The 25,695-nt window shown below is 40.5% G+C and overlaps 1 protein-coding gene across 36 annotated transcripts in view; it reads right to left on the bottom strand.

Moving 5' to 3' along the window:
• Window positions 1–25,695, bottom strand: part of DTNA (dystrobrevin alpha) — a 303,097-nt gene that overhangs the window by 28,763 nt on the left and 248,639 nt on the right. For 22 of the 36 annotated variants that reach the window (XM_073679246.1, XM_073679234.1, XM_073679228.1 and 19 more), the window contains 8 exons: window positions 20,202–20,289; window positions 17,527–17,618; window positions 15,020–15,133; window positions 12,044–12,140; window positions 11,327–11,347; window positions 9,931–10,090; window positions 7,513–7,602; window positions 2,107–2,278 (listed from right to left, as the gene is read on the bottom strand). In XM_073679246.1, the coding sequence (XP_073535347.1) occupies window positions 2,107–2,278; window positions 7,513–7,602; window positions 9,931–10,090; window positions 11,327–11,347; window positions 12,044–12,140; window positions 15,020–15,133; window positions 17,527–17,618; window positions 20,202–20,289 (834 nt within the window). The remainder of the gene's footprint in view (window positions 1–2,106; window positions 2,279–7,512; window positions 7,603–9,930; window positions 10,091–11,326; window positions 11,348–12,043; window positions 12,141–15,019; window positions 15,134–17,526; window positions 17,619–20,201; window positions 20,290–25,695) is intronic. The other 14 variants (XM_073679238.1, XM_073679241.1, XM_073679258.1 and 11 more) reach the window with 3 other exon arrangements.

The raw sequence follows: 25,695 nt of genomic DNA, 5'->3' as shown, positions 1-25,695 counted from the left end.
TTGAGATCAGGGCTTTGTGATGGCCACTCCAAAACATTGACTTTGTTATCCTTAAGCCACTTTGCTACCATTTTGGCAGTATGCTTCGGGTCACTGTCCATTTGGAAAGGCCATTTCTGCCAAAGCTTTAACTTCCTGGCTGATGTCTTGAGATGTTGCTCCAGTATTGCTACATAATCTTCTTTTCTCATGATGCCATCTATTTTGTGAAGTGCACTAGTCCCTCCTGCAGCAAAACAACCCCACAACATGATGCTGCCACCCCCGTGTTTCACAGTTGGGATGGTGTTTTTAGGCTTCCAAGTTTCTCCCTTTTTCCTCCAAACTTAATTATGGTCTTTATGCCCAAAAAGTTCAATTTTAGTTTCATCAAACCACAGGACATGTCTCCAAAAATTAAGGTCTTTGTTCCTGTGTGCATTTGCAAACATTAATCTGACTTTTTAATGTTTCTTTTGAAGTAATTGCTTTTTCCTGTCAGAGTGACCTTTCAGCCCATGTTGATACAGTACTCGTTTCACTGTGGTTATTGACACAATCTTACCAGATTCTGCCATCATCTTCACAAGGTCTTTTACTTTTGTACTTGGGTTGATATGCACAGGTCGGACCAAAGCACATTCATCTCTGGGACAAAGACCCCATCTTCGTCCTGAGCGGTATGATGGCTGGACATTCCCATCTTGTTTGTACTTGCGTATAATTGTTTGTACAGATAAACAAAGCACCTTCAGGAATCTTGAAATTGTACCCAAGGATGAGCCAGACTTGTGCAAGTTCACAATTCTCTTCCTGATATCTTGGCTGATTTCTTTAGACTTTCCCTTGATGCTACACAAAGAAGCAGTGTGTTTCAGGTGTGCATTAAAATACATCCACATGTGTCTCTAATTAACGCAGATGTTTCCAAAAAAACTATCGGAAGCTTCCAAACACATGACATCATCATATGGGCAGTCCAGAATTGTTTAAAAGGCATAGTAATCTTAGTGTATGTAAACTTTTGACTTTGTAGTAAGTAATAAAAATGCCTTAAAACATTCTCTCTCTCTCTCTCATTATTCTGGCATTTGGCAAATACTAAAAATTATGGTAATCCTAACTGACCTAAAACGGGAAAGGTTTATTCTGATTTCATGTCAGATATTGAGAAAAACATGCATATGTGTCTTTTCATATAGTGTATGTAAACTTCTGGTTTCAACTGTACCTTCCTGTCCTGTTTTAGCAAAAGCATTAATGATAAACTAATCAGCGCTCTCTCTGACCAATTATTTGAAGAGGATGCTGCTCAAAATTTTTTTTTAAAGCAGCCTTTCAAAATCTTGCAGCGTTGTAACACTCACTAATAGAACAATGCTGAAATATCCTAAACAGCCGCTAAAAAAAATACAGCGCAGGCAAATATAAACCACTGTGGAAGAATCTGCAGTCTCTTCAAACTGCTGCATAGAGGGGGTGCAGATATTTGGACCCTCCATTCTAATCATAAGGACCAAGGGGGGGCTGCTTAAGCTATTAATTATAGAAGGCTGGATAACTCTTTTAAATAATGACCTATGGCAATGGTTAACAGGTGACCCTTGTAAACTTTAGGTGAACCCAGATTACAAGAGCTTGATTTATAGCGCCCACCCCCCCAGCAACACAGAGGGGGAGGGGGGATACCACCATACAGAATACAATGTGCATATAAAGGTGCAGGGGGGCTGCATATAAAAGTGCAGGGCAGATGCATAGAGTGACATGTAAAAGTTTGGGCACCCCTGGTCAAAATTACTGTTATTGTGAACAGTTAAGCAAGCTGAAGATGAAATGATCTCTAAAAGGGCAAAAGTTAAAGATATATATTTATATATTCATCTTTTACATTTTACATGTTACTGTATGAAGGTGCACGGGGGCAGCATTTAAAAGGTGCAGGGGGCTGTTTTTTTTTCTTTCCAGCTGTACAAACATATTCTACATGCCTAACAAATGCTAAAAAATAAACTTTTAGTAGTCTATGGGCATGTTGTTCAGTAAATGAGCTGGGAAGCAGAAGGAATACATCCAAAAACTACTAAATATAAAAAAACAATGGCTTGACTGATAACAGATACATACATATCGGCACGAATATTTCCAGCAGCTGAAGAAGAATTATGGTTGTATGTTGGTTTTCTGGCATGAATCTGAGCAAGGAAAGCTTTCTCTGAGGTTGGAGACGGGACCAAGTCATCAAAGTGAACCCTCCCGTACTCTGCATTCACACTGCCTTCTGCTTCATTTCCCACATCTAGAAAAGACAAAAATGGAGCATGAATCACATGACTAGGCCATGACACCCTATCTTAAGGATGTTTTCTCTGAATGAATAGCCTTACAGGTTGTCTTTAATGCTTGCTTCCCTGATGGTCTAGGGTAGGTGATGCTAGCATCTCTGATGGCCTAGAATAGTCCTGGGAGTAAAGACTGCTGGCATGATGGTCTAAGGTAGTAAGGTATACATTCACTGGAGGTCTAAACTAATACCACAACCAAAACATTTTTAAATATGGGTCTAATATATACATACAACCCCCACGTGAACATCCTAAGGAAAATGAATGCTGATCTCCAACCCATATTCCACAGAGACCACAAACTCCGCCCGCACAATTCTACTGAAACTGCCCTGACTAAATTCACCAACGATCTACTAAAAGTCAAATCCAAGGGACACTACCCTGTCCTCCTCTTCCTAGACCTGTCATCTGACTTCGACACAGTGGACCATTCCCTCTTATTACAGACTCGCTCATCATCACAGACTTGGCCCTATCTTGGATCTCCTCATATCTAACAGACCGGACATTCAACGTCTCCCACTCACACACCACCTCATCATCTCGCCCCCCTATCTGTCGGTGTCCGCCAAGGTTCAGTCCTAGGACCCCTGCTTTTTTCTACACCTTTGGCCTGGGACAGCTCATAGAGTCTCACGGCTTTCAGTATCACTTCTATGCGGATGACACACAGATCTACCTCTCTGGACCCGATATCTCCTCCCTACTAACCAAAATCCCAAAATGTCTGTCCGTTATCTCATCCTTCTTCTCTGCTGGATTTCTAAAATTTAACATGGATAAAACAGAATTAATCATCTTTCCACCTTCTCATTCATCCCCCGGCATCTGACCCATCTATCAACATCAATGGCTGTTCACTCTCCCCACTCCCAAAAGCTCGCTGCCTTGGGGGAACCCTGGACTCTAATCTGTCCTTCAAACCACATATCCAAGCCTTTTCTACTTCCTGCCGATCACCAACTCAAAAATATCTCCTGGATCCGCACATTCCTCAACCACGAATCTGCAAAAACACTAGTGCACAGCCTCATCTCCCGCTTCGACTACTGCAACCTCCAGCACTGTGGCCTCCCTTCCAAAACTCTCGCACCACTTCAATCTATCCTAAACTCTGCTGCCCGACTAATCCACCTGTCCCCCCGCTATTCCTTGGCCTCTCTTCTCTGTCAATCCCTTCACTGGTTCTCCATTGCCCAGAGACTCCAGTTCAAAGCCCTAACCACGGCATACAAAGCCATCCACCACCTGTCTCCTCCATGTATCTGTGACCTAGTCTCCCGGTACATACCTGCAAGCAACCTCCGATCCTCACAAGATCTCCTGCTCTACTTCTGTCTCCTCTTCCCACAATTGCATACAAGATTTCGTCCGTGCATCCCCCCTACTCTGGAACTCTCTACCCCAACATATCAGACTCTTGCCTACCGTGGAAACCTTCAAAAGGAACCAGTCACCGTCACGTTTTGTTAAAGATCATTGTAATTGGTTTTTGTATGTATACCCCTTTTTTCACATGTAAAGCACCATGGAATAAATGGCGCTATAATAATAAATAATAAAACAAAGAAATATTCCCAGAACCATCACTTCTCTCCTACAAACAATCCCCTAACATAAGTAATCTCCTTGTCAGAAGTGTCCTCTCATCACCATCAGTGACGGGCACACTCCTATGTAACAATAAAAACTGCAAGAATTTTACCCACATATTACCAACAAATACAGTCCGCATACAAAACACAAATCAGTGTTAAAATCATAAAAAATATATATATAAAATCATGGATGTCTTTTCATGTACATCCTCCAATGTGGTGTACATGATACAATGTACCAGGTGCCCTGGAGGTTTCTATATTGGGGAAACTACAGTTAGGTCCATATATATTTGGACAGAGACAACATTTTTCTAATTTTGGTTCTAGACATTACCACAATCAATTTTAAACAAAACAATTCAGATGCAGTTGAAGTTCAGACTTTCAGCTTTCATTTGAGGGTATCCACATTAAAATTGGATGAAGGGTTTAGGCGTTTCAGCTCCTTAACATGTGCCACCCTGTTTTTAAAGGGACTACAAGTAATTGGACAGATTAAATAATTGTAAATAAAATGTTCATTTCTAGTACTTGGTTGAAAACCCTTTGTTGGCAATGACTGCCTGAAGTCTTGAACTCATGGACATCACCAGACGCTGTGTTTCCTCCTTTTTGATGCTCTGCCAGGCCTTCACTGCGGTGGTTTTCAGTTGTTGTTTGTTTTGTGGGCCTTTCTGTCTGAAGTTTAGTCTTTAACATGTGAAATGCATGGTCAATTGGGTTGAGATCAGGTGACTGACTTGGCCATTCAAGAATATTCCACTTCTTTGCTTTAATGAACTCCTGGGTTGCTTTGGCTTTATGTTTTGGGTCATTGTCCATCTGTAGTATGAAACGACGACCAATCAGTTTGGCTGCATTTGGCTGGATCTGAGCATACAGTATGGCTCTGAATACATCAGAATTCATTCGGCTGCTTCTGTCCTGTGTCACATCATCAACACTAGTGACCCAGTGCCACTGGCAGCCATGCATGCCCAAGCCATCACACTGCCTCCGCCGTGTTTTACAGATGATGTGGTATGCTTTGGATCATGAGCTGTACCACGCCTTCGCCATACTTTTCTCTTTCCATCATTCTGGTAGAGGTTGATCTTGGTTTCATCTGTCCAAAGAATGTTCTTCCAGAACTGTGCTGGCTTTTTAGATGTTTTTTAGCAAAGTCCAGTCTAGCCTTTTTATTCTTGATGCTCATGAGTGGCTTGCACCGTGCAGTGAACCCTCTGTATTTACTTTCATGCAGTCTTCTCTTTATGGTAGATTTGGATATTGATACGCCTACCTCCTGGAGAGTGTTGTTCACTTGGTTGGCTGTTGTGAAGGGGTTTCTCTTCACCATGGAGATTATTCTGCGATCATCCACCACTGTTGTCTTCCGTGGGCGCCCATGGCTTTTTGCATTGATGAGTTCACCAGTGCTTTCTTTCTTTCTCAGGATGTACCAAACTGTAGATTTTGCCACTCCTAATATTGTAGCAATTTCTCGGATGTTTTTTTTCTGTTTTTGCAGCTTAAGGATGGCTTGTTTCACCTGCATGGAGAGCTCCTTTGACCGCATGTTTACTTCACAGCAAAACCTGCCAAATGCAAGCACCACACCTCAAATCAACTCCAGGCCTTTTATCTGCTTAATTGAGAATGACATAACGAAGGGATTGCCCACACCTGTCCATGAAATAGCCTTGGAGTCAATTGTCCAATTACTTTTGGTCCCTTTAAAAACAGGGTGGCACATGTTAAGGAGCTGAAACTCCTAAACCCTTCATCCAATTTTAATGTGGATACCCTCAAATGAAAGCTGAAAGTCTGAACTTCAACTGCATCTGAATTGTTTTGTTTAAAATTCATTGTGGTAATGTCTAGAACCAAAATTAGAAAAATGTTGTCTCTGTCCAAATATATATGGACCTAACTGTATAAACAAAAATGAATCTACAAACACACATTCAGGAATAAACTGGACAGGCCTGTGGGAAAACACTTCTCTGGACCTGGACACTGTATGACCGATTTAAAAGTCTTAATATTGAAAGGTCATTTTAAGGACGACAGAGAAGAATTTGGGAATTCAAACTAATAAGGATGTTCAATTCTTTGACAATAGGACTCAATTTAACACCTGGATTTATGACTGACTACATGGATACAATTCACACCTCCACCAGACAGACTCCAGATAATTAAGTGAATATTTCCACTGCCTCTCCATTTGTAACAAAATCCCTAATTTGATTTCCTTGGCTTATCTTTAGGAGGCATCACCCCTTCCGCCTCATGAACAAATGTCCTGCTGTAATATCTCTTAAATGTTATGCTCTTGTCTTATTCATTTGTAAACCTGCGTGAAGGAGCCCCTGTGCTCTGAAAGCTCGCAAATATATATATTTTTTTCTGGTTAGCCAATAAAGGTATCACTTCGAGGATACTTTTGTTATCTTTGGGCATAAAAGATTGACATGCGTTTTTTCTGCCAGAGAGAAGCGTTTTTTCAGCGTTTTCGCATGCGTTTTTTCAAGCAGTTTTCCAAGCGATTTCGAGCATCACTTGGAAAAGTGCTTGACAAGTTGGTCACACAATATAAATCCATGCAACCGGCATGGATTTATAATGTGTGAACAACTGATGCTTTAAATGCAGCATCTACAGTAAAAAAAAAAGAGAATTAAAACGTTAAAGATAAAAAAAAAACCTGTATACTCACCTCTCCGGTCTCCTCCAGTCTACTCCCAGCGGCGTCCACTCTCCTCGGCGTCCTGCAGTGTACTGTCAGGACCTGCGGTGATGTCATTTAGTCAGCTCATGGTCACTCGACCATCACCTGACCGCCGACGTCAGCGTGACCATCAGGTGACTAAATGATGTCACCGCAGGTCCTGGCAGTACACTGCGGGACGCCGAGGAAAGAGGACGTGGCCGGGAGCAGACCGGGGGCCGCCGGAGAGGTGAATATACAGGTTTTATTTATTTTTAACTTTATTATTTCTTTTTTCCACCGCGTGGTAGCCGGGATGAAGAGGAGCTGTAGTCTCCTCTTCATCCCGGGTACCACACGCACCGCGATTACGATGAAAAATTTGCGGCCATTGAATTTAATTGAAACGCAGCAAATCCACATATACCTGTTGGTTTGCTGCGTTTCAATGTTCCTCAATGGCCGCGAATTTGCAGCGTAATCGTGGTAGAAATGGTCATGCTGCGTTTTGCAACGCAATGCGAATTCGGCGCGCAAATTAGCGCATCATGTGCACAGCACATCCGAATTCACATTGCTTTGTATGGCAGACTGTTTTACAAGCGTTTTCGCATCCGTAAAAACGCTACAAAAAAGCTACGTGGGCACTTAACCTTAAAATGTGGACCAGTATATTTCTTGCTTACTTCTATCATTAATTTCCTTTAAGGCCAAAATTAGCCCAGTGATCAAGAAAATAAACTAAATATTTTCTATCCACATCCTAAATAAAATCCCTCCGTGTTCTGCCCTTTACCCAACTGTGCAGAACATTACACTATTCATTACCCATCGGATGCAGGTCTTTTCTTTTAGCAAACAGCGAAAGCAAAGTCAGTGCAGCCATTTTTACCTGATTTAAGCTCCTTTACTAGAGAAGACATAGTGTTGGTTATGGAATCTGCTGCCACTAACAAGTCATTCCGCAGATTTCTTCTTGCACCTAAAATGTCAAATTAAGAAAAGCTGATGACAAAGATACCTGCAGCAGAAATTAAGCTCATGAACGGTCCATACAACTTCTGTACCATTGTAGATAGTCTGCTAAGATCACAGGAGTTTGTAGGATCCACGTTGGCTTTTCTCAGATACTCTAATGTAACCCCATACTCTAAAAAAAAGTTTAGATTAATTGGCTTCCAACTATACTAGCCCAACCATGTGTGCAAGGGAACTAGACTGAGCTCCACTGGAATTTGGGCAGGACGTGAATGTCAATTTAAAAGTGTAGATCTCAATATTACACCGTGTATCAGAGACCGGCTATATGAACTCAGCCAGGTGTGCTGGACTCTGAAACGTTGTGGCGTTTCAGAGAAAAACATACTTTAACTGCCGCCAGGGACCGAGCCGCATGAGAGACTTGTCGGACAGAAAGGTCCCTGGCGGCTTCTCCCTGTCCGCTGCCCCGGATTGACAGGTCTTTCCCTACGTGTGCGTATAGGATGCCCTGGAGCTAGAAAAATGTACAAATAAGAGCCACAAAATTGATACTGCGCATTGAATATCTTTGTTATGATGAAAAAATTAAAAGAATTAATTTGATCCTGAGAAGAGAGGTGCATAATTAGCTGCACAAGTAAATATATGTCCCATACAAAATTATGGTCAAAGGTTTTTTTTTACATAAAATTACTCCAAAAAACAAGTCGCTCTGCCTGGAGTAAGAAAACTGAAATCTCCAGAGGAGACCAGGCTTCTTTACCATAAGAGCTAATATCTGTGGAATACTCTAGGAGCAGGTCACAGCGGGAACCATTGATAATAATTTTTTAAAAAGGCTTAGATGCTTTTCTTAGAAGAAAATAACAAATAATTACATAAATGTGAAAAGTTCTTTTCTGTTTGATCCAGTGGATCTATAATTGGGATCTGGAGGGAAAAATTCACTTTTGTGGTGGATTGAATCATGTGGCCAGAACTTAGCAAAAAGGGGTAGAGCCACGCACAGCCCAACAAATTGACACCAAAAGAGGAATAAATTATAGTGCAAATGCGGCTGGTGGTATTTTTTGGTGCATGCGCAACAAAAAATAACTTAGGCGCATCTTACTCCAGCGTACTTTTTATTGTGACTGATGGAAAGAATGCCGATCTTAACAAATTACAATGGCCTTATATTCACAAGTGAAAACATTAGGTAATTATAACAAAAAAGCACATACTGTACAAGCAAAGTAGTCTGTATGCAACATGAATCTTTATTTGACTATAATTCAAGACAATACAATTGAAAACCCTTAAAATCGCAAACAGCACTGGAACCTGGTCCATAATCCATGATACTGTTAAGGCTTAGGATGAAACTCTCCAATCTCTCCATGCGACTGCAGACTTCTGAATCCTAACCATGCGTGGTATGTATACTGGCAGGATTCTCTGTTATTGCTTTTGAGATTGGACAGTCATGTGACCGCAAGTGTGCGATTTGCATACTAGCGGTCGAGTGCGAAGTGTAAACGGAAGTATGCAAACTGATTACATGTAGTCATTTATCTGCACCCTCCTGCCAGTAATACCAGAGAATCCTGATAATGTGCACACCACACACTGTCAGGATTCAGAAGTCAGATAGAGTGACTGCAGAGTTTCATCCCAAGTCTGGACAACCCCTTTAAGGATGGATACACGTGAGATCCGCTTTCTCACATGGTGCTATTAAAATGAGATGCTTCATCACAATGATTTTGCAAATAGCACTTTTTCGTTATGGTTCTACTGCTCAATTGTGTGAATAACCGCACTGATCACCTGACACTGCATTGTTTTTTAACTATGTCTTACTGTTTGTATATCTCATCTTTTATATGCCTGCATGTCTTCTATATCACACTGGGAGTAGTGTTCACTGCCTTTTGTACTTTAGTACAATTATATGTCTAATCTGATCATTTTACCAGCAATGTGGGATGATCCTTAACCATATTAGGGGTTATGAACCAGGCTCTGGAGCTTGGGCATTGTAAGGGTTTTTAATAGTGTGTTTTTGAAAAATATTCAAATAATGATTCATGTTGGATGTGCGACCTACTTTGATTGTATGTCTTCTTCTCTTTTTGGTATGGATATGTTTTCCATGTACAGTATATTGGTAAGCAGTCCATTTGATAATATGCGGTACCCACTCTTCTGGTCTTTTTACTGTTTCTGGTAATTATATTTGTATTAACTTAAAGATATTTTTGCCATTTTTTGGCAGCAATTTTTGCATGGGACACACACTGTGACAACAGATATAGGGCCTAATTGGTCATATTCTGCTAGAACTTACTTTGCGCAAAAGCCTCTTGCACATCTCCGCCAACCCCAGTGAGAGAGTCCTGAGGGGTGTGTGTTGGGGTGGAGCAGGCCGATGCAGACCGTATAGGCATTGGAATAGGCCGGCTGATGGTGTGACTGGGAGAGGAGCGAGGAGAGCCAGCGCCCTGAGTCTGAAAAAAACAAATAATGATCAGGGGGGAAATAGATATATGACAAAGTATGTATATTATTATCTGTTTGTAATGTAGTAATTGTTGTTCATATGACCGGGAGCCCAATCAGATATAGTCATTATGGATTCTTGACTCAGGACAGGACACCCCATCTGTAATAGTCATCGCTCTACTTTTCTACAGACAAATCTAACTAAGAAACAGCTGACAGAAGAAATTATTTTGTATATATTAGATGGTGCCGCCCTCAAAAACATTCCTGTTTGCCCGATTTGTGATTAATGTGAATTCAGTAGCTAAATCTGAGTCCAAACAAGTCTTGCAGGTAATGTGTCAGATTGTATAACAGGAATAATGGAACAGAACAACAAACATCACAACTTGTATCACATATGTAAGTAGCAGCATGCATGGCGGCAGCTTCTGACCCAAGTAGGTGTTGTGTTATTAGCCATGCACCATCAGTCCTACACACTTCTGCTCAACGTTCAGGACAAATGCCACATAGAAATCTAATATTTGCACATTACTTCTTTGTATCTATAGATATGCATAGAAAAGAGGTATAGGCAGATGTTAACGCATTTAGTGGGACACCTATGCGTGGATTTTAGGGCACGCTCTGGATTTTCACATCTGCGGCATGCCTTTTCTGTTGTAGATCGACCACAGATTTCAGCACTTGCAATTTCCACTTATTTCTGCAAAATAAATGGCACCTACTAAGGCTCAGAAAAATGGATTGCATCTCACCATGTGCGTATTTGTACACTCATTACTAAGAACCGTACAGAACAAAAGTGAAGGAGTTGTCCTTAGCAGCTATTTAGATTATTTCCCTTTTCCAATCCAGCAGTGAAATATGCTGTCATTGCACAGCCGACAACCAGGGCAACAAAAATAAAGGTCAAAGAACAGTTTTTGGACACCCAAATACATTTACTCTACAGACATAAAATAGCAAAAAAACATAAGGACCATAGCATTCAGGCGATTGTGAATACAAGTAAATATAGATTATGTATGCACACAACTTATACACAAAAAATGCAATACTGATGATCCATAATAGCAACTGACTGTTTATAACAAAATTACACAAAAGCACTTAAAGTTCTCTAAAACATTGAAAGTTATACGATTGTTAATTTTGTTAAAATAATATACCATTTTTCACATCCCATGCCAATACAAGACATGCACCCAGTGATGAGAATATACAGGAGGACTTACTGCCTGTCTCAGCTCTTGTTCCTGTAAAATGTTCATACGCAACAGAAAACAGAATATGAAGGTCCATTAATACATACAAGGCTTCCCATTATTAGAGGTTACAGATACAGAGTGATCAGTTCAAAAAGGTTGTACAGAATTAGAAAAATATGGCTGCTTACCTTAAAAAACAGGACGACACACATCTAGCCCAGATTCATTAAGAATGGAGTTTCATATGCCAGTTTCAAAGAGGAACGTGCAGGAATAAGATGCGGCAGATTGATTAAGTGGCATCTTATCACTGGCTTGTACCTATGTGAGCATCGCCAGAAATATTACTCTAGTCAGAGACCGGAGTAACATTTCTGGTTTAAGAACGGCAGCACTTTTTCTTTATTTGATGGGAGAGAATAGCCATGCCCAGCCTCAAATACAGACTGGTGTGAAAATGTCAAAAGTCATAAAAAATGTTTGCGGTACTCTGCATGGTACAAAGGTTTTGCAAGTATTCAAAGTGTTTTTACGCCAGTTTTCTGGTGTAAATACTTTGATTTATCGGCCCCTAAGTGCATTATTCAAGCTCAGTCTCATTAACCCTTAAGGAGCTAAGCTGCAATATTGGACACAAGCCAAAGGCAAGTGTGGCATTGTTTTTGGAGATAAAGAGCCATGTTGCTAATACTGTATAAGCTCTTAACTTCTACTATAACTGTAAAAGTAACTTCTATTCCTCACCTTCAAAAGTTTCATGAGCCCTTCAAGCTGCACCATCAGTTCCCTCCTGCTTTCTTGTAATGCGGACATCCTCTGCTCAAGTTCATCTTTTCTTTGTCTGAAGAATGATAGGAATCAGATCAGAAAGCTTACCATGCATTAATTATCATAGATTACAATCAACCTTTCTGTCTCTCCCTTCGTTGACAGCCGTTATCTCACAACTTCGGTGCTAATGTGGTATGTGCTCAATTAAATTAATGGAAAAATATATCAGTGAGACAATCTATATACAGCTAAATGTTATTGTCACTTTAGTGTGAGACAGAAATTCTGGGCTTAGAAAGCCAGGTACAGCTGTGAGTCCGCCCTCCGCCTGTGCCGGTAGGTGCACACACACAGCTGGGAGTCCGAGACAACTATTGAAAATGAATCCATTACATATTATTTTTCATCGCAATCCAAAATGACAAATTTTATTATCAGCATTTAATGCGAGTGCAAAATCGACTTCAAGAGGTTGTGTGCAAAACGTAATGATCTTTATTAGTTCAGCAAGAACAAACATTTTTCCAGAGGATTTTAGTTTATTGAACATTTGCCTTTTCCTTCTCTTCAAGTGCCCCCTATAAAAGTGCGGCAGGGTTGCGATCAGGCGACTTTGGTGGCATGTCCATGAGTATGATTGTGAGATACAACTTAAAATCTTCGTTAGCCAGACGATTAGATTTGCTAATCCAAGAGAAATACCTTATCGTGTTTAATTAATGATTGCTGGCTGTGTTTCATTAATGTTCTGCTTGCTCGTCAGTTTATGTACACTAACTTAACTTGTAAAGTGTCCAGCATTCCACTAATCTCATTATTATCTCTGGAGCCTCTAACCATTGTTCAAAAATTGTCTAGGCCAATTGTGTAAGTGTTGAAAGAAGATCCGGCGGAGCCTTCACTACAGGGAGTCTCACATGTAGACCCAGGCGATGTGGTCGACCTGAGAAAGATACCTCCACTAATGCACACTTAGCTTTAAGGAGGGGGGGGGTGAGAGCAGTTCAGCCATTCAGGGAGTTGAGCCCAGAGAAGCAGAAGGGACATGTGTTTTTTGTAGTAGTCAGACTTGGGACAGAGAATCAGAAAGACTTAACAATGAAAATGAGAAACATCCTTCAGGAAAGTAGATGGATTGCATGGCATTACCCAAAGAGACACAGATTTGGAATCTATATGATTCTAGTCTAAGGATATTGGCCCTGACTGGAAAGATTGGGATCTGCTCCATTAACCATTAGAGAAACACAGATATATTTTGGGGAGACCAGGGCTGGGACGAAGAAGTCACCTGGCCCCAATGGATATGTTGTTTGGGGTAGCCATGAGGGACCCACCGGTCGCCTGTAATCCATGGAGATATTCGAAGAAGCCAGATTGGGACCCACCAGTCATCTGGCCCCGTGGAAACTCTCAGAGAGGCCAGGTTGGGATCCTCAGATCTCATGGTCTTGTACCTCAATGGACTGCTAGCTTCCTAAGCTTGCTGCTTCCTTCTCTCTTTGGGGGCCTGCCAGAAGCAGGGGGACCACTGGTTGAGGTAGTTGGCTCTGGGAGTCTCCAAAGTCGCAGCTCTTCTATCCCAGGCGGGCGGAGAAGGAAGGGTGAGACTGTGTAATGCTGTACCATCTTGGGTACTTGCTGGGACTGTTCTGTGTGTTTATTGTCCGCTTTGTGGTTCAATAAAGTATTGCCACGCTGTTTTACCCTCACCCTGTGTTGTCTGAGTAGCGTTACGCCCACGGAAGACCCCGGGTCTTCACAATGATAAAGAACATTTGTTTGTTCGAAACGCATCAGATGAATCTCTTGCTGGTGTGAGTGGGATTTTAATTTATGGACAATAAAGCCGTAAAGCTTTTCTCTTCAGAAGAGTGCTGGATCTCCCTTTCTTGTGCTACACGCTGTATGGAATGCTGCATCTTACTTCAAGGGTACGCTGGTTTTTCTCTCTGATTAAGTATTATCATGGTTACAGACTAGAAACCCCCTATGTGCTGCCTGATTTTGCACTAATGTGTTACTGCCTTCCGTCTGACCCCTCTTATAATATTATGTTACCTACAATTTAGGTCGGAGGAGCAGAGAGATTGGCATAACACAAAACTAAAGGATCAGGCAGGTACTGTGTAACTGATGTCAATACAAATTCCTATGTGAATACATATTCGGCAGAATGGGGCAATTTTATCCCCATTAAGATGAGGCAGCAATGCACATGTCTGATCACCTCCCTGTTCATTCCCTATGGGGCTGCTGAGTGCTACGCGCTCGGCTTTTTCCAGCAGCCCCATATAAAATTAATGTGGCAGCTATTGGGCTGCTAATTCATTCTAGAAGAGATAAAGGTTCCCTATTAACTGTTCTGCTGATTAGTGGGGGTCCCAGTGGTTGGCCCCCCATCGATCCCAAGGATATGAGACATGTTTTCACAAGACAACCCCTTTAACCTCTCGCTGCTATTTAGTTTGGTCTTAAGATTACCTTTACCCACCATTATGTAGGGGTAAATATGCCACACAGGTGCATGACTATTAATGTTTGGAATGTCTTTCTTTCATAGGACTCTTTTAATGCGTGCAACCATGAATTTATTTATGACCTCTGGTTACACAGTTTCTCATGTAGTTGTAGACATACAAGCAAAGTGCTCTGGTGCTGGCACAGAGAATAAACGAGAAACTAAATAAAGGCCATCTAAAGCGCTAAAATCCATTTACTTAATGACAACAGGAACACTATGTGACATTATTTTATGCTTTATATACAGAGGGTTTTATGCTCTGGTTTGTTCTTTTTTTGTTTGAGGTTTGGATTAAGACAATTCTGCGGCCATAATGGCTGTCCTGCACCCTCATTAGTAATGGTATGGATAGGGACGGGAGGTAAATACTGGGCTTCATTAGGATATTCTGTAGCCAAGCTCTGACGGATTTTATCTTTTGCTACCTGAGCAGTCGGAGTTCTGCCAGAAGAGTGGGATTCTGTTGTGCTTTCTCTGGTGTGGGCTGGGAGGCCTGCTCATGTTCAATTCTCAACCTCTGGATTTCCTGTAATATTTCTCTGGAAAAAAGATGAAACAAAATGTTACTGTGTTGTATAACATATGGAAATGTATCACCATTCTTTAAGAAGGAAATCTGGAATTATCCATTTAAGGTTTACAAATACATAATATTAATCAATTAATTCATCTAAAATAAGTTTTATTATATGAGAAGATGGTCAGTGACACTTCAGATTAATTCTCTTCTGATTCTGCCCTTAACATAAAAATTAAACCATCATGTTCTGGTAATCAGGATGCTTTGTTAAAGGGTTATTACCATCTTTATACGTATATCTACCTTTTAAAGGGAATCTGTCACCAGGTGTTTGCTACCTCATCTGAGAGCAGCATGATGTAGGAAATGAGACCCTGGTTCCAGTGATGTATCACTTAGATTACTGGGTGCCGCAGTTGTGACACAGTCAGGATTCTTAGATGTAGCAGAGCTCAAAAAGCTAAACCCATCCACTCCCCAAATTAGCAGCTTTCTGTGTACATTGTAGATTGACAGTAATCTGCTAATCAGTGGTGTTGGCAGAGTTGGACCAGGATGCAATCTCCTGCTGATAAAACATTCATTGTGTGGAAATAACAGCACACAGCCTAAGAAAGTGACACATCCCTGAAAACTGTGTTTCAGCCCCTACCTCACACTGCCCTCATATTACATAGCAAAAACTGCTGACAGATTCCCTGCATTTTTTTTAAATTGTTGCAACAAACTTAGCATATTTTATATTTTTGTTGAAGTTATTCACTTTGTCTTCTGACGGTTTACTCTTAATTTGGCCTCTGGGTGCAACTGATCCACCTTTGGTAGAGTGTTTTAGACTGTCATGCACAGTCAAGACAAGCTCAGAAAATATTCATTTGCTTAGAATCATAATTTTGTTGCCATATTCACACTGTCACAATGATGTCATATTCTCAGAACATAAGTCTAAATATATAGAATTTGTATTTAAAGGGAACCGGAGCGCTGATTTAGACCTCCGGACCTGCAGGCAGCAGACACTGGCTCTCATTTCAGCCAGGTATCTTTCACTCTGAAATGCTTCAGCGTTTCAGAGAAAACACAAATTAAAAAACTGACTAGGAACAATGTAGCTTGGGTGACTAGTCCAAAAAGGCCAGTACCCGACAGCATCTCCAGCTCCCCTTGAGTGACAGACCTCTCCCTATATGCACATGTTCCTAGCCCGCTGAAATGACAGAGCCAGTCCAGTGTCTCATTCATGCTGTCAGTGGTTCGGGCAACAAGAAGTCAGCTGTCAGGTTCACTTTAATTATCTTTGGATGGCAGTGGGGTGGTCACCTTGTTTGAGCTTAACAGCAATTACATAGACTTCATCTTAATTCCTTTTTGAGTCAGCCCCTATCATAAAAGTTAGACAATCATGTTCTGGTAACCAGGATACTTTATTAAAGGATTATTACCATCTTTAGAAGTTTTCACCTGTTCATAGGATGGGTAACAATTTGCTTATCGGTGGGGGTCTGACAGCTAAGACCCTACCAATCCTGAGAACAGAGCTGTGAAATGTCTCATGTAAATGGAATGGTGTCCGAACATGTGCACCACCACTCCATTCAGTCTCTATTGGACTGCTTGAGATAGCTGGGTACTTCTTAGCTTTTTCAGGCAGTCTCAGAGACATAATGGAGAGGTGTGCGTGCTCGGCTATTGCTCCATTCTGCAGAGCCCAGTCCTCAGGATCAAGTTGTTGGGTCATCACCATTTAGCAAGTTATCACTCATTCTAGTGATAGGTTATAACTTCAAAATACGGGAATAACTCTTTAAAGGAACATTTCATCCTTATCCTTGGTAATTTACCGCAATAATAATTAATATTAACTACAACGGATTAACTACAAGATTTCATACAATGAGTAGTACCGCAAAGGCTTACTTAGATGAGTAGATAATCTGCCCATCCTAAGCATCAGTGTAGTAAGTGGATTGCGGTCTTTTATATACATGCTTTAGTTATTATGCGATTCTACTACGTTGGTATGATATGGTATGATAGCGGTTTCTCCAGAGTTCCCATTATTGTCAGCATCACATTCCGCTTTACATGTGCTGCTGACAAACAATGAGTTTTATGTCAACATTAAAGATCAGACCAATGTTGCTGGACATGTTTGCACTGACAATGCTCAGTACTGACTTTATGAGCGGTCCTTCAATGCTCAGTATAAGTGGGCCATTAGACAAGTTCACCACTTCAAATGTATAAATGAGCTGTAATAAATTATTCGCAATTCTATAGCGTGTAGTCTAGAGGCATTTCCAAACAATCAGGCTCTTATTCCAGGTAGAAGTAACATTTCCCTGCAGTGTAATTACTTTACTTACTGAGTGTCCACAAAAGAAGCCATAAAACAAATAACAGATACTGTACCGGTTTTTATTTTCCAGCTCTGCAATAAGCTGTCTCTGCTGCTTATTTGCATCGATGGTAAAAGAGATGTCTGGGCCTCTCTGCTGACTCTGCTGCAATAAAACAAAACGTTCTGATCAAGAATCTCCCCGGCACAAGCCGCACAACGACACCCTATAGGGGAATAGACCTTCTACCGCAAGATGTGCTGAATGTATAGGAAGAACAAAGCAAGAGGTTTGCCTCAAGCTGTTTTGCTTCAAGAAATGCTATTTATTTTCAGGACATCAGCAGACTATTCTCTTACATGGTGATATAATAAGAAAAATGAGTCTGTACAGATGTTAAAGGGAATGTGTCACCACTCTGGAGTTATCAGACCTCTACTATGGGCATTCAGGGTATAGAAAAGTAAATCTATAGATACCTGTATGGGCCATAGCAGAGGTCCGAATGCAGAGAAATGTAGTTTTATCTCCTTGGCTTTTCATACGCAAAGAACGGCTCACAGGGAGCGCGCTTTGTTTCCTCCTGGGCCCGTTTGGCTGAGCACAGTGCAGTAGTGCTCTATTGCGCAGGTGCCGGGGAGTCACTGTGGACTCCCCGGCACCTGCGCAATAGAGCACTGTGTGCTCAGCCAAACGGGCCCAGGAGGAAACAAAGCGCGCTCCCTGTGAGCCGTTCTTTGCGTATGCACTGGGAGGCGAGGAAAAAAAGCTCAGGTCACAGGGATCAATAACGTGCGGGGAGGGTGGAGGACTATGGTAAACGTGGACATAGGCAGGGAATTGGTGGAATAATAAGCAGATGGGCGGGGATAGCTTTTCATCCGGGGGACACAAAGCCTGTGAAAAACCAAGGAGATGAAACTACATTTCTCTGCATTTAGACCTCTGTTATGGGCCATACAGGTATGTATAGATTTACTTTTCTATGCCCTGTATGGCCCATAGTAGACATCTGATATCTCCCGGAGGTGACAGATTCCCTTTAAGCAGGTTCTTCAATGCTATGCATTTATGACATGGCCTCATGAAAGGCATTTTTTTTTCATTTATCTGACTCGCAAAACATAATTCTCCAGGTCAGTACAATTACGCACATACTAAACATGTACTTTTTTTTTTTTTTTTATTCAAATGGTGAAAAAAATTCGGAAAATTGTAAAAAAAAGAAAAACAAAAAAAACCCAACAAATAAATTTGCTTGTGTCGCCACTTTGAGATTGTAACGTTTTCATTTTTCGGGATCTGCGGCTGTGTGAGGGCTTATGTTTTGCACCCTGCACTGACATTTTTACTGATGCCATTTTGGGGTAGAGTCTTGATCGCCTATTATTGCAATGTTGTGGTGGCTAAAAACCATAATTCTGGTATTTTGATCTTTTTTTTGTTACACCGATAGGATTAATTTATTTTATACTTTGATAGATCGGACTTTTACAAATGCAGCGATACCAAATGTGTATTTTTAATTGCTTGATTTCTAATGGAGCAAAACATTTTTTTTACTTTAATTTTTTTATTTCATATTTTGAAAAACTTTTTTTTTCACTTTTTACCTTATTTGTTAGTCCCATTAAGGGACTTAAAGCTGTGATCATCTGATCGCTTGTACTATTCATAGCCGTGCATCAGCACTACTATGTATACTATGCATAATAGAAAACACGGTCTCCTATGAACACCAGCTTTTACAGGAGAATCATCATGACAAGCATGGAGGTCTTCAGCAGATCCCCAGCTGTCTTGGCATCCCATGATCACGTCATAGGCGCATGGAATGACGCCCCCACCACCTTCCCGCCAGTGTGTGTTAGATGCCACGGTCAGAAATTGACAGCGGCATTTAACATCTTAAGAGTCGCAGGAGTAGACCCACTCCACCTGTCGTTGTTAGAGGCTGATGATGGTTGAATGATTCAGCCATGATCAGCCGGGAAAGATGTGGGCTCGGCTTGCATCTAACATCACAATATCTTTTTTTTTTTTAATGTGGAGCCCAAAACTGGATCCCATGTGGCCTTACAAGTGATTTATAGAGGAATAATAATACCTTGAGATCATGGGATTTTCTCTCGCTCTCTTTATATATTTTTATAAATGTTGTTTGCTTTTGCAACTGCTGCTTGACATGGAGTACTGCTGCTTATGACCATTTTATAACTGAGTTATTGCTACAGGCATAGCAATACCAATTATGTGTGCTTTTCTTAAAAAATACTAAAGCTTTCTTTATATACTTAGGATATATATTTTTATTTCTATAAGTTGTATTGATTTTTTTTTGTATATTTTTTTCCCACCATGGGATTATTTTATTGCTTTCTTAACACACTGAAAAACTTCTATATTGCTGGATAAAACTCTGGCAGGGAGTTACAGATTAGATTGCAGAATTGGGTTAGGGGCGAGTTGACTTGTGTTAGAATGTGCGGGCGATGGCAACCCATCAGTGCCCAGGCACTGACCACAGCATTTAAGGGGAAGAATGCATTACAACAGGGCTCTGGTATCATTAGACAAATGAGCACCCGCTCCACCTCGCATTGGACATCTGTGCACGGCATATATTACAATGCTGTAAAAAAACACTAAAAGGCACTAAATAAACATTATACTAGATATTGGGACATGGAAGACTTACAAAAATGTAACTTTCTTGTTCCTATTCTAAGAGAGATGTACGGTACTTACTGAAGACGTGGTCTCGGCTGCCAGTCTCGCTGCATATCTGGCAATCAATCTATGTTCTTCATCAAGGCGGCTGGGACTGTCGAGCATTCTGTGCAAAGGAATGTAGGACAGGAAGAAAAAGGAAAAAACAACATTTTACACCTGGAAACTTATTACATCATAAGCAAGTAACCCAGGCAGCATGTATGTGAATGGTGTTTTCACTTTCTTAATATGCTCCACTACTACAAAGAGCAAGTGTAAGCTGGAAATTGCTGCTAAATTCTCTACCTGTAAAGAAAATGTTTAAGTACAGTAAAGACAATTTGGTAATAAGCATATTTTGAGTATTTTGTCCCGGGGAGCTGTAGTCTGGATTACATACACTCAGACATCATGAAATCGCTATTTATCATTTGGTAATCACGTGATAACTTTAGTCCAGTTTAGCAGTAGTTTGCGCTCCATGGATTCTTGCATTTCCACTAACCAAAGAGGGATCATATTCCCAGTAGCTCTGATGTCAAAGTGTAAAGATACTTGCACGTTATGGAGACAGTTAATTCATAACTACATGGTCATGAGGATGTCTCTTTCATTTTTCTACTCGGTTAGAAAAATCAAACTGACTTTACAAAACACATGATGATGCTCTAATCAGAAAGACAATTCTTCTTTTAAATGATTAAAAGAAGTTTTCCCATGAACAAAGTTAATTTTAATCAATAGATCTTAGAATAAAAATAAATTCCACAATTGGATGTGTTAAAAAAAAAAAATGCTCCTGACACCTGATCCAAGCTGCTAAAACGATCATTCCTCGACATTGGAAATCCACGATTGCCCCATCTATGGAGGAGTGGGTCTCGGAGGTTGCCACCACTCAATGTATGGAGTCGCTGATTACCCACTCTCCTGTGGAAAGGGACAAGTTCGTTTACAAGTGGTTCCATTGGGACGTCTTTTTGGATTCCCCATTATTTAAATCAATTGTTATGTAAACTAATCATTGGATCTGCCTTGAGTGGTATGAGGTCTCATTAAGTTCTCATCAGGTCTGGTGCCCATCTACTGTCTCTTACTAGATGTTTCCCCCCCTTATGTCTGTCTTGTATCTATGTTGACCACTCATTTATTGATATGTTCGAGAATAATTCTTGGTTTGATTTATGTTTCATGATGTTATGATAAAATCCTCAATAAAGTTTTGAATTGGAAAAAAAAATGTTCCTGAGATAATCTTATAAATGTGCCCCTGCTGTGTAGTGTGTAATGGTCGTGTCTGACTGTACAGGAACATGGTCTGATCATACCACATCTCCTGGGCAGGGGAAAAAGCAAAAAAGCTGCGATCCCATGCTGTACTCTTTTGCTTCCCCCCTGCACAGGAGCTGTGGTATGATCAGACCATGTTCCAGCATGGTCAGACACAGCCAAAATTAACTTTGTTTGTCGGAAAACTCCTTTAAAAGGTCTGCCCACTCAATGAACAGAAAAATAATTATTATGAAGCATAAATCTTTGCGATATATCATGTAAAACAAACAGGGCTGTGGAGTCTGTATAAAATGGACCGACTCCTAAAACATAATAAATTGGGTATAGTAGTTCAATGCAGTTTGTGGGGAATATTTTTTCATAAGAATTTGGGAAAGTTATGAAATGTCCTATAAATGTCTGTCCTATTACTGATCTAAGGGTCTAGACTTTTAGCTGAGATGAATCTGTGCTACAGTAAATTTATCACTTAAACATGAGCCCTGTATGAGGGAGTCGGAGTCGTGGAGTCATGGAAATTGAGGAGTCGGAGGTTTGGCTTACCAACTCCACAGCCCTGAAAACAAATGTAACTACAATGTTTTACTGCTTTAAATGCAGGGATCTTCCATAGTTTGGGGCTATGACAAATGATAAATTAGTGTTCCTATTGTATATGATATACACCACATACATCTGGCATGACCAAGCTCCCAACATGAGGCACCTCTTCTAAGAGGCCACAGCTGCTTGCAAGTGAAATACCAGGGAAGGTTTGGGACAGATTTTATTTTTTGAATATTAAATAATCTCACGTTTTAGAGAAAAAAATGTTACTAAAAAGAGTCACAATAACATTTCTACATTGTGTGATGAACACATGAGCAGGAAAATCACTAAGTTATACCTCTGTGGGAATGGACCCCAGTGGACTGCATAGTCATAGTAAGTTATCTAATCACTGTCCCACGCAGCAATTTAAGTGTTATATTGTCCGGTAAATTGAATTTAACAGTAAGAAAAAAAAAAATCAGTAAGGCTGTGTTCACATGTCCAGTAATCATCAGTTAAAGCATTGCTGCTGGATCCGTTCTAACAAAAAAGTTGTGCAAACACAAGTTTTTTATCCTGCTAAAAAAAACAGATTTTTTTTTTTAACATTGAAGTCTTCGGAAAACGGATCCTTTAAATAGCCATCTGTTTTATTCCATTTGAAAGTGATCCAGTAAGCAACAAACAGATCCTTTTCAAGTTGAAAAAAAAACTGAGGGCTATTTAACTGATCAGTTTTCCATAGACTTCAATGTTAAAAAAAACAGATCCAGTTAAAATCAGTTTTTTTTAGTTGGACAAAAAACTTGTATCTGCACAACTTTTTTGTTGAAGGGTTGCTGCTGGATCCATTCTAACTAATAATTACTGGACATGTGACATAACCCAATACCCTGTGGCTCTATATTCAGATTACATAAATTTGTATTTAGAAACAAGACACAAGGTGGCCGTACACACTAGGTAATTGTCGGATGAATGCTTGTTTGACCGACAGCTACTTCTTGTGACACTGCGATGCAGATGCTTTGCTGGTCATTCCGACCTCCTGAAATGTCCATTACATTACAGTAAACTGGCACATTTTTACACTTTTACTTGGCAATAAAGAAAATTATTGGTCAGTAAGGCCACATTCACACGTTCAGTATTTTACATCAGTATTTGTAAGCCAAAACCAGGAGTGGAACAATCAGAGGAAAAGTATAATAAATACAGAAGTGGTGACATGTTTCTATCACCCACTCCTGGTTTTTGCATACAAATACTGATGTAAAATACTGAAAGTGTGATCATATCACAATTTTATACATTAGAAAAAAACATGCAGGGCTTTATGCCTCATTTACAATGACCAATTTCCTTTTTCTTTTCCCCAAGAATCATTGGGTCACTTTCTGAGGTGTAACTTGTCCCCACTTGCTATATCTGTTTTAGGCTGTTTTTGTACTATGGGAATAGAGGGTGATATAACAAATGAAGCAACAAAATAACATTAACAATAGATGGATTGCATTTGTTGTATTCAGCCATTTCATACAGTCATTCACAGTAGTACGTGGATTCAGAATTACCATCCCCATCGATATTTACAGCCTAACTGGCTTAAAAGGTTATTTTCAGCTGTAACATTTATGCCAGTATCCAAAGGATATTTGTCACAGGTTTACCGTGACAGAGAGGAGCCAGAAGACCGCAGCGTCTGAGTTCATGTACTCCTGCATTGAGTAGAAGCACTTCTCCCTCTTAATAAATGGTGCTAGATTCTTTCAGCAGTGCAGGAGTTATTCAGCTCAGCTTTGAGTATCTGTAGCTTCCTTCTTGGAAGTTTTCAGCTGTGCAGTATCAGCCACTCCCCTCTCCTATATATTCTCGCTTCTGGCAATCTGGATTGCCAGTGTTAAGTCTTGTTCTGCCTAGTGTGGAGTGGAGGATTCGGTGTTCAGTAGAGGCATTTAAGGAGAGTTGTTCTGTGACTGTTGCTTGGTGTTTTGGTTGTGTTCATAGTCCCTTCCTCTTCTATTTATGTTTACCTTCCTAATCTCTTCGGTGTTTTCCCTCTGTTGTCTGTGAGTGCATATTTTGTATGTTTGGTATTTTCAGTTATCCCTGTACGTAAATTCCTTGTTTGACTGGTTTGTGTATTTACATACATTATTCCTCCCCACTTCCCTGGGTGGGGAAGGGGACAGATAATGGCTGATTCAGGAGACCAGTACGGTACGTGGCCCCAGCATCTTCACCATCAGAAGTAACCTGGGGAGCAGGGATAGCTAGGGCGCCACTAGCGTTATGGACAGGATAGGAGCACCTGGTCCCAGGTTGTCAGACAGCATTGTGACAATATTTGTTCATATTAGCTGTGAGACAGGGATCGGGAGATCTGTATTCTCAAGATCAGTGCGGGTCCGAGAGGCTGGTCTCTTCTTTCAAGCATACATAAAATATCCTGAGGATTTGCCATCAATATCCGATATGTAAAATACTCCTTTAGATAAAATAATTTTTTTATGAAAATTTCTAAAACTGTTTAAAAGGAAATGTTATTCAAAGAAGCCAATAACAAAGCACCTTCCATGTATGAGGGTGCAGCCACATGTTACGGCTAGCCACACAGCTAAACTCCTCCAATCCGTGGTGGGGCCAATGGCGACATGGTTGTGCAACAACAACACGCAGTTATTGGCCATCACTGTTGACAGACTTTCATCCGCATGTGGTCACAAACTTATAGTGCAATTGAAAAATGGACAATATGTTAGAATTGTTTGTTATGGACAAGAATTCATAAATCTACCCCATTTGTATATTTGTTGAACACTGATATAGATGATAAGTTGAATCCACAGGAATCAGTAGTGCAGCTTCAGGCTTTGGACCTGTACCTTTTAAAAGGGAATCTGTCACCGAATTTTACCCCAGCATGAAGTAGGAGCAGAGGCCCTGATTCCAGTGATGTGTCACTTACTGGGTTGCTTGCTGCAGTTTTGATAAAACTATACTTTTTCTCTGTAGCAGTGCTACCAGTTCTCTGAATGCTTAGCCCTGTTTAACCTCCCCACACCACTGATTAGCAGCTATCTGTGTACACTGTGCATAGGCAGAAAGCTGCCTATCAGCTGTGGGGGTGAGTTATACAGCCATCATGAATGTAGAGGACTACATGGCAGCAAGTTTACTAGTCCTCTAGTGGTATTCTCCTCCTGAAAAAAAACAGCAGTAAGTAGGCCAGTAAGTGACACTTTGCTGAAATTAGGGTCTCTGCCCCACTACCCTGCTGCACTCAGATTAGGTGGCAAATACCTGGTAACAGATTCCCTTTAAACATTAATAAAAAAGCAAACAATATTTGGGGGATTACTCCAACAGTTCAAACACATTTTTTAAATATAGATACTGTAAGTAGTAGTAAAAGGCAACAAATGATGGACTGAGTTAATGATTTATAAAATTAATATATATTAGGAGGTTGTGTTGAATAAGACAAAGAGCTGCTCTTTACAGTGGCTATGATGCTCCTATGACCTAATGAAAAAAGTTTTCATGGCTGTTAATGTTCACATTTTTGGCACATTTCCCTTTAGCAGGCCTACTTAGGATATAGCCACGAGATGTAAAAAGAGTGGAAAAATTCTACATAGAATCACGAGTTATATGCCTCCAATTTCACCCCATGTATTGCGAAGATCAGCAGTGAAAATCAGCA

This window comes from Phyllobates terribilis, unplaced genomic scaffold (assembly GCF_046119375.1).
Source record: "Phyllobates terribilis strain yellow unplaced genomic scaffold, ASM4611937v1 Scaffold_4__5_contigs__length_816908805, whole genome shotgun sequence".
NCBI classification, from domain to species: Eukaryota; Metazoa; Chordata; class Amphibia; order Anura; family Dendrobatidae; genus Phyllobates; species Phyllobates terribilis.
The sequence above is the reverse complement of the archived record's forward strand: the minus strand, read 5'-3'. Positions and strand labels throughout refer to the sequence as shown.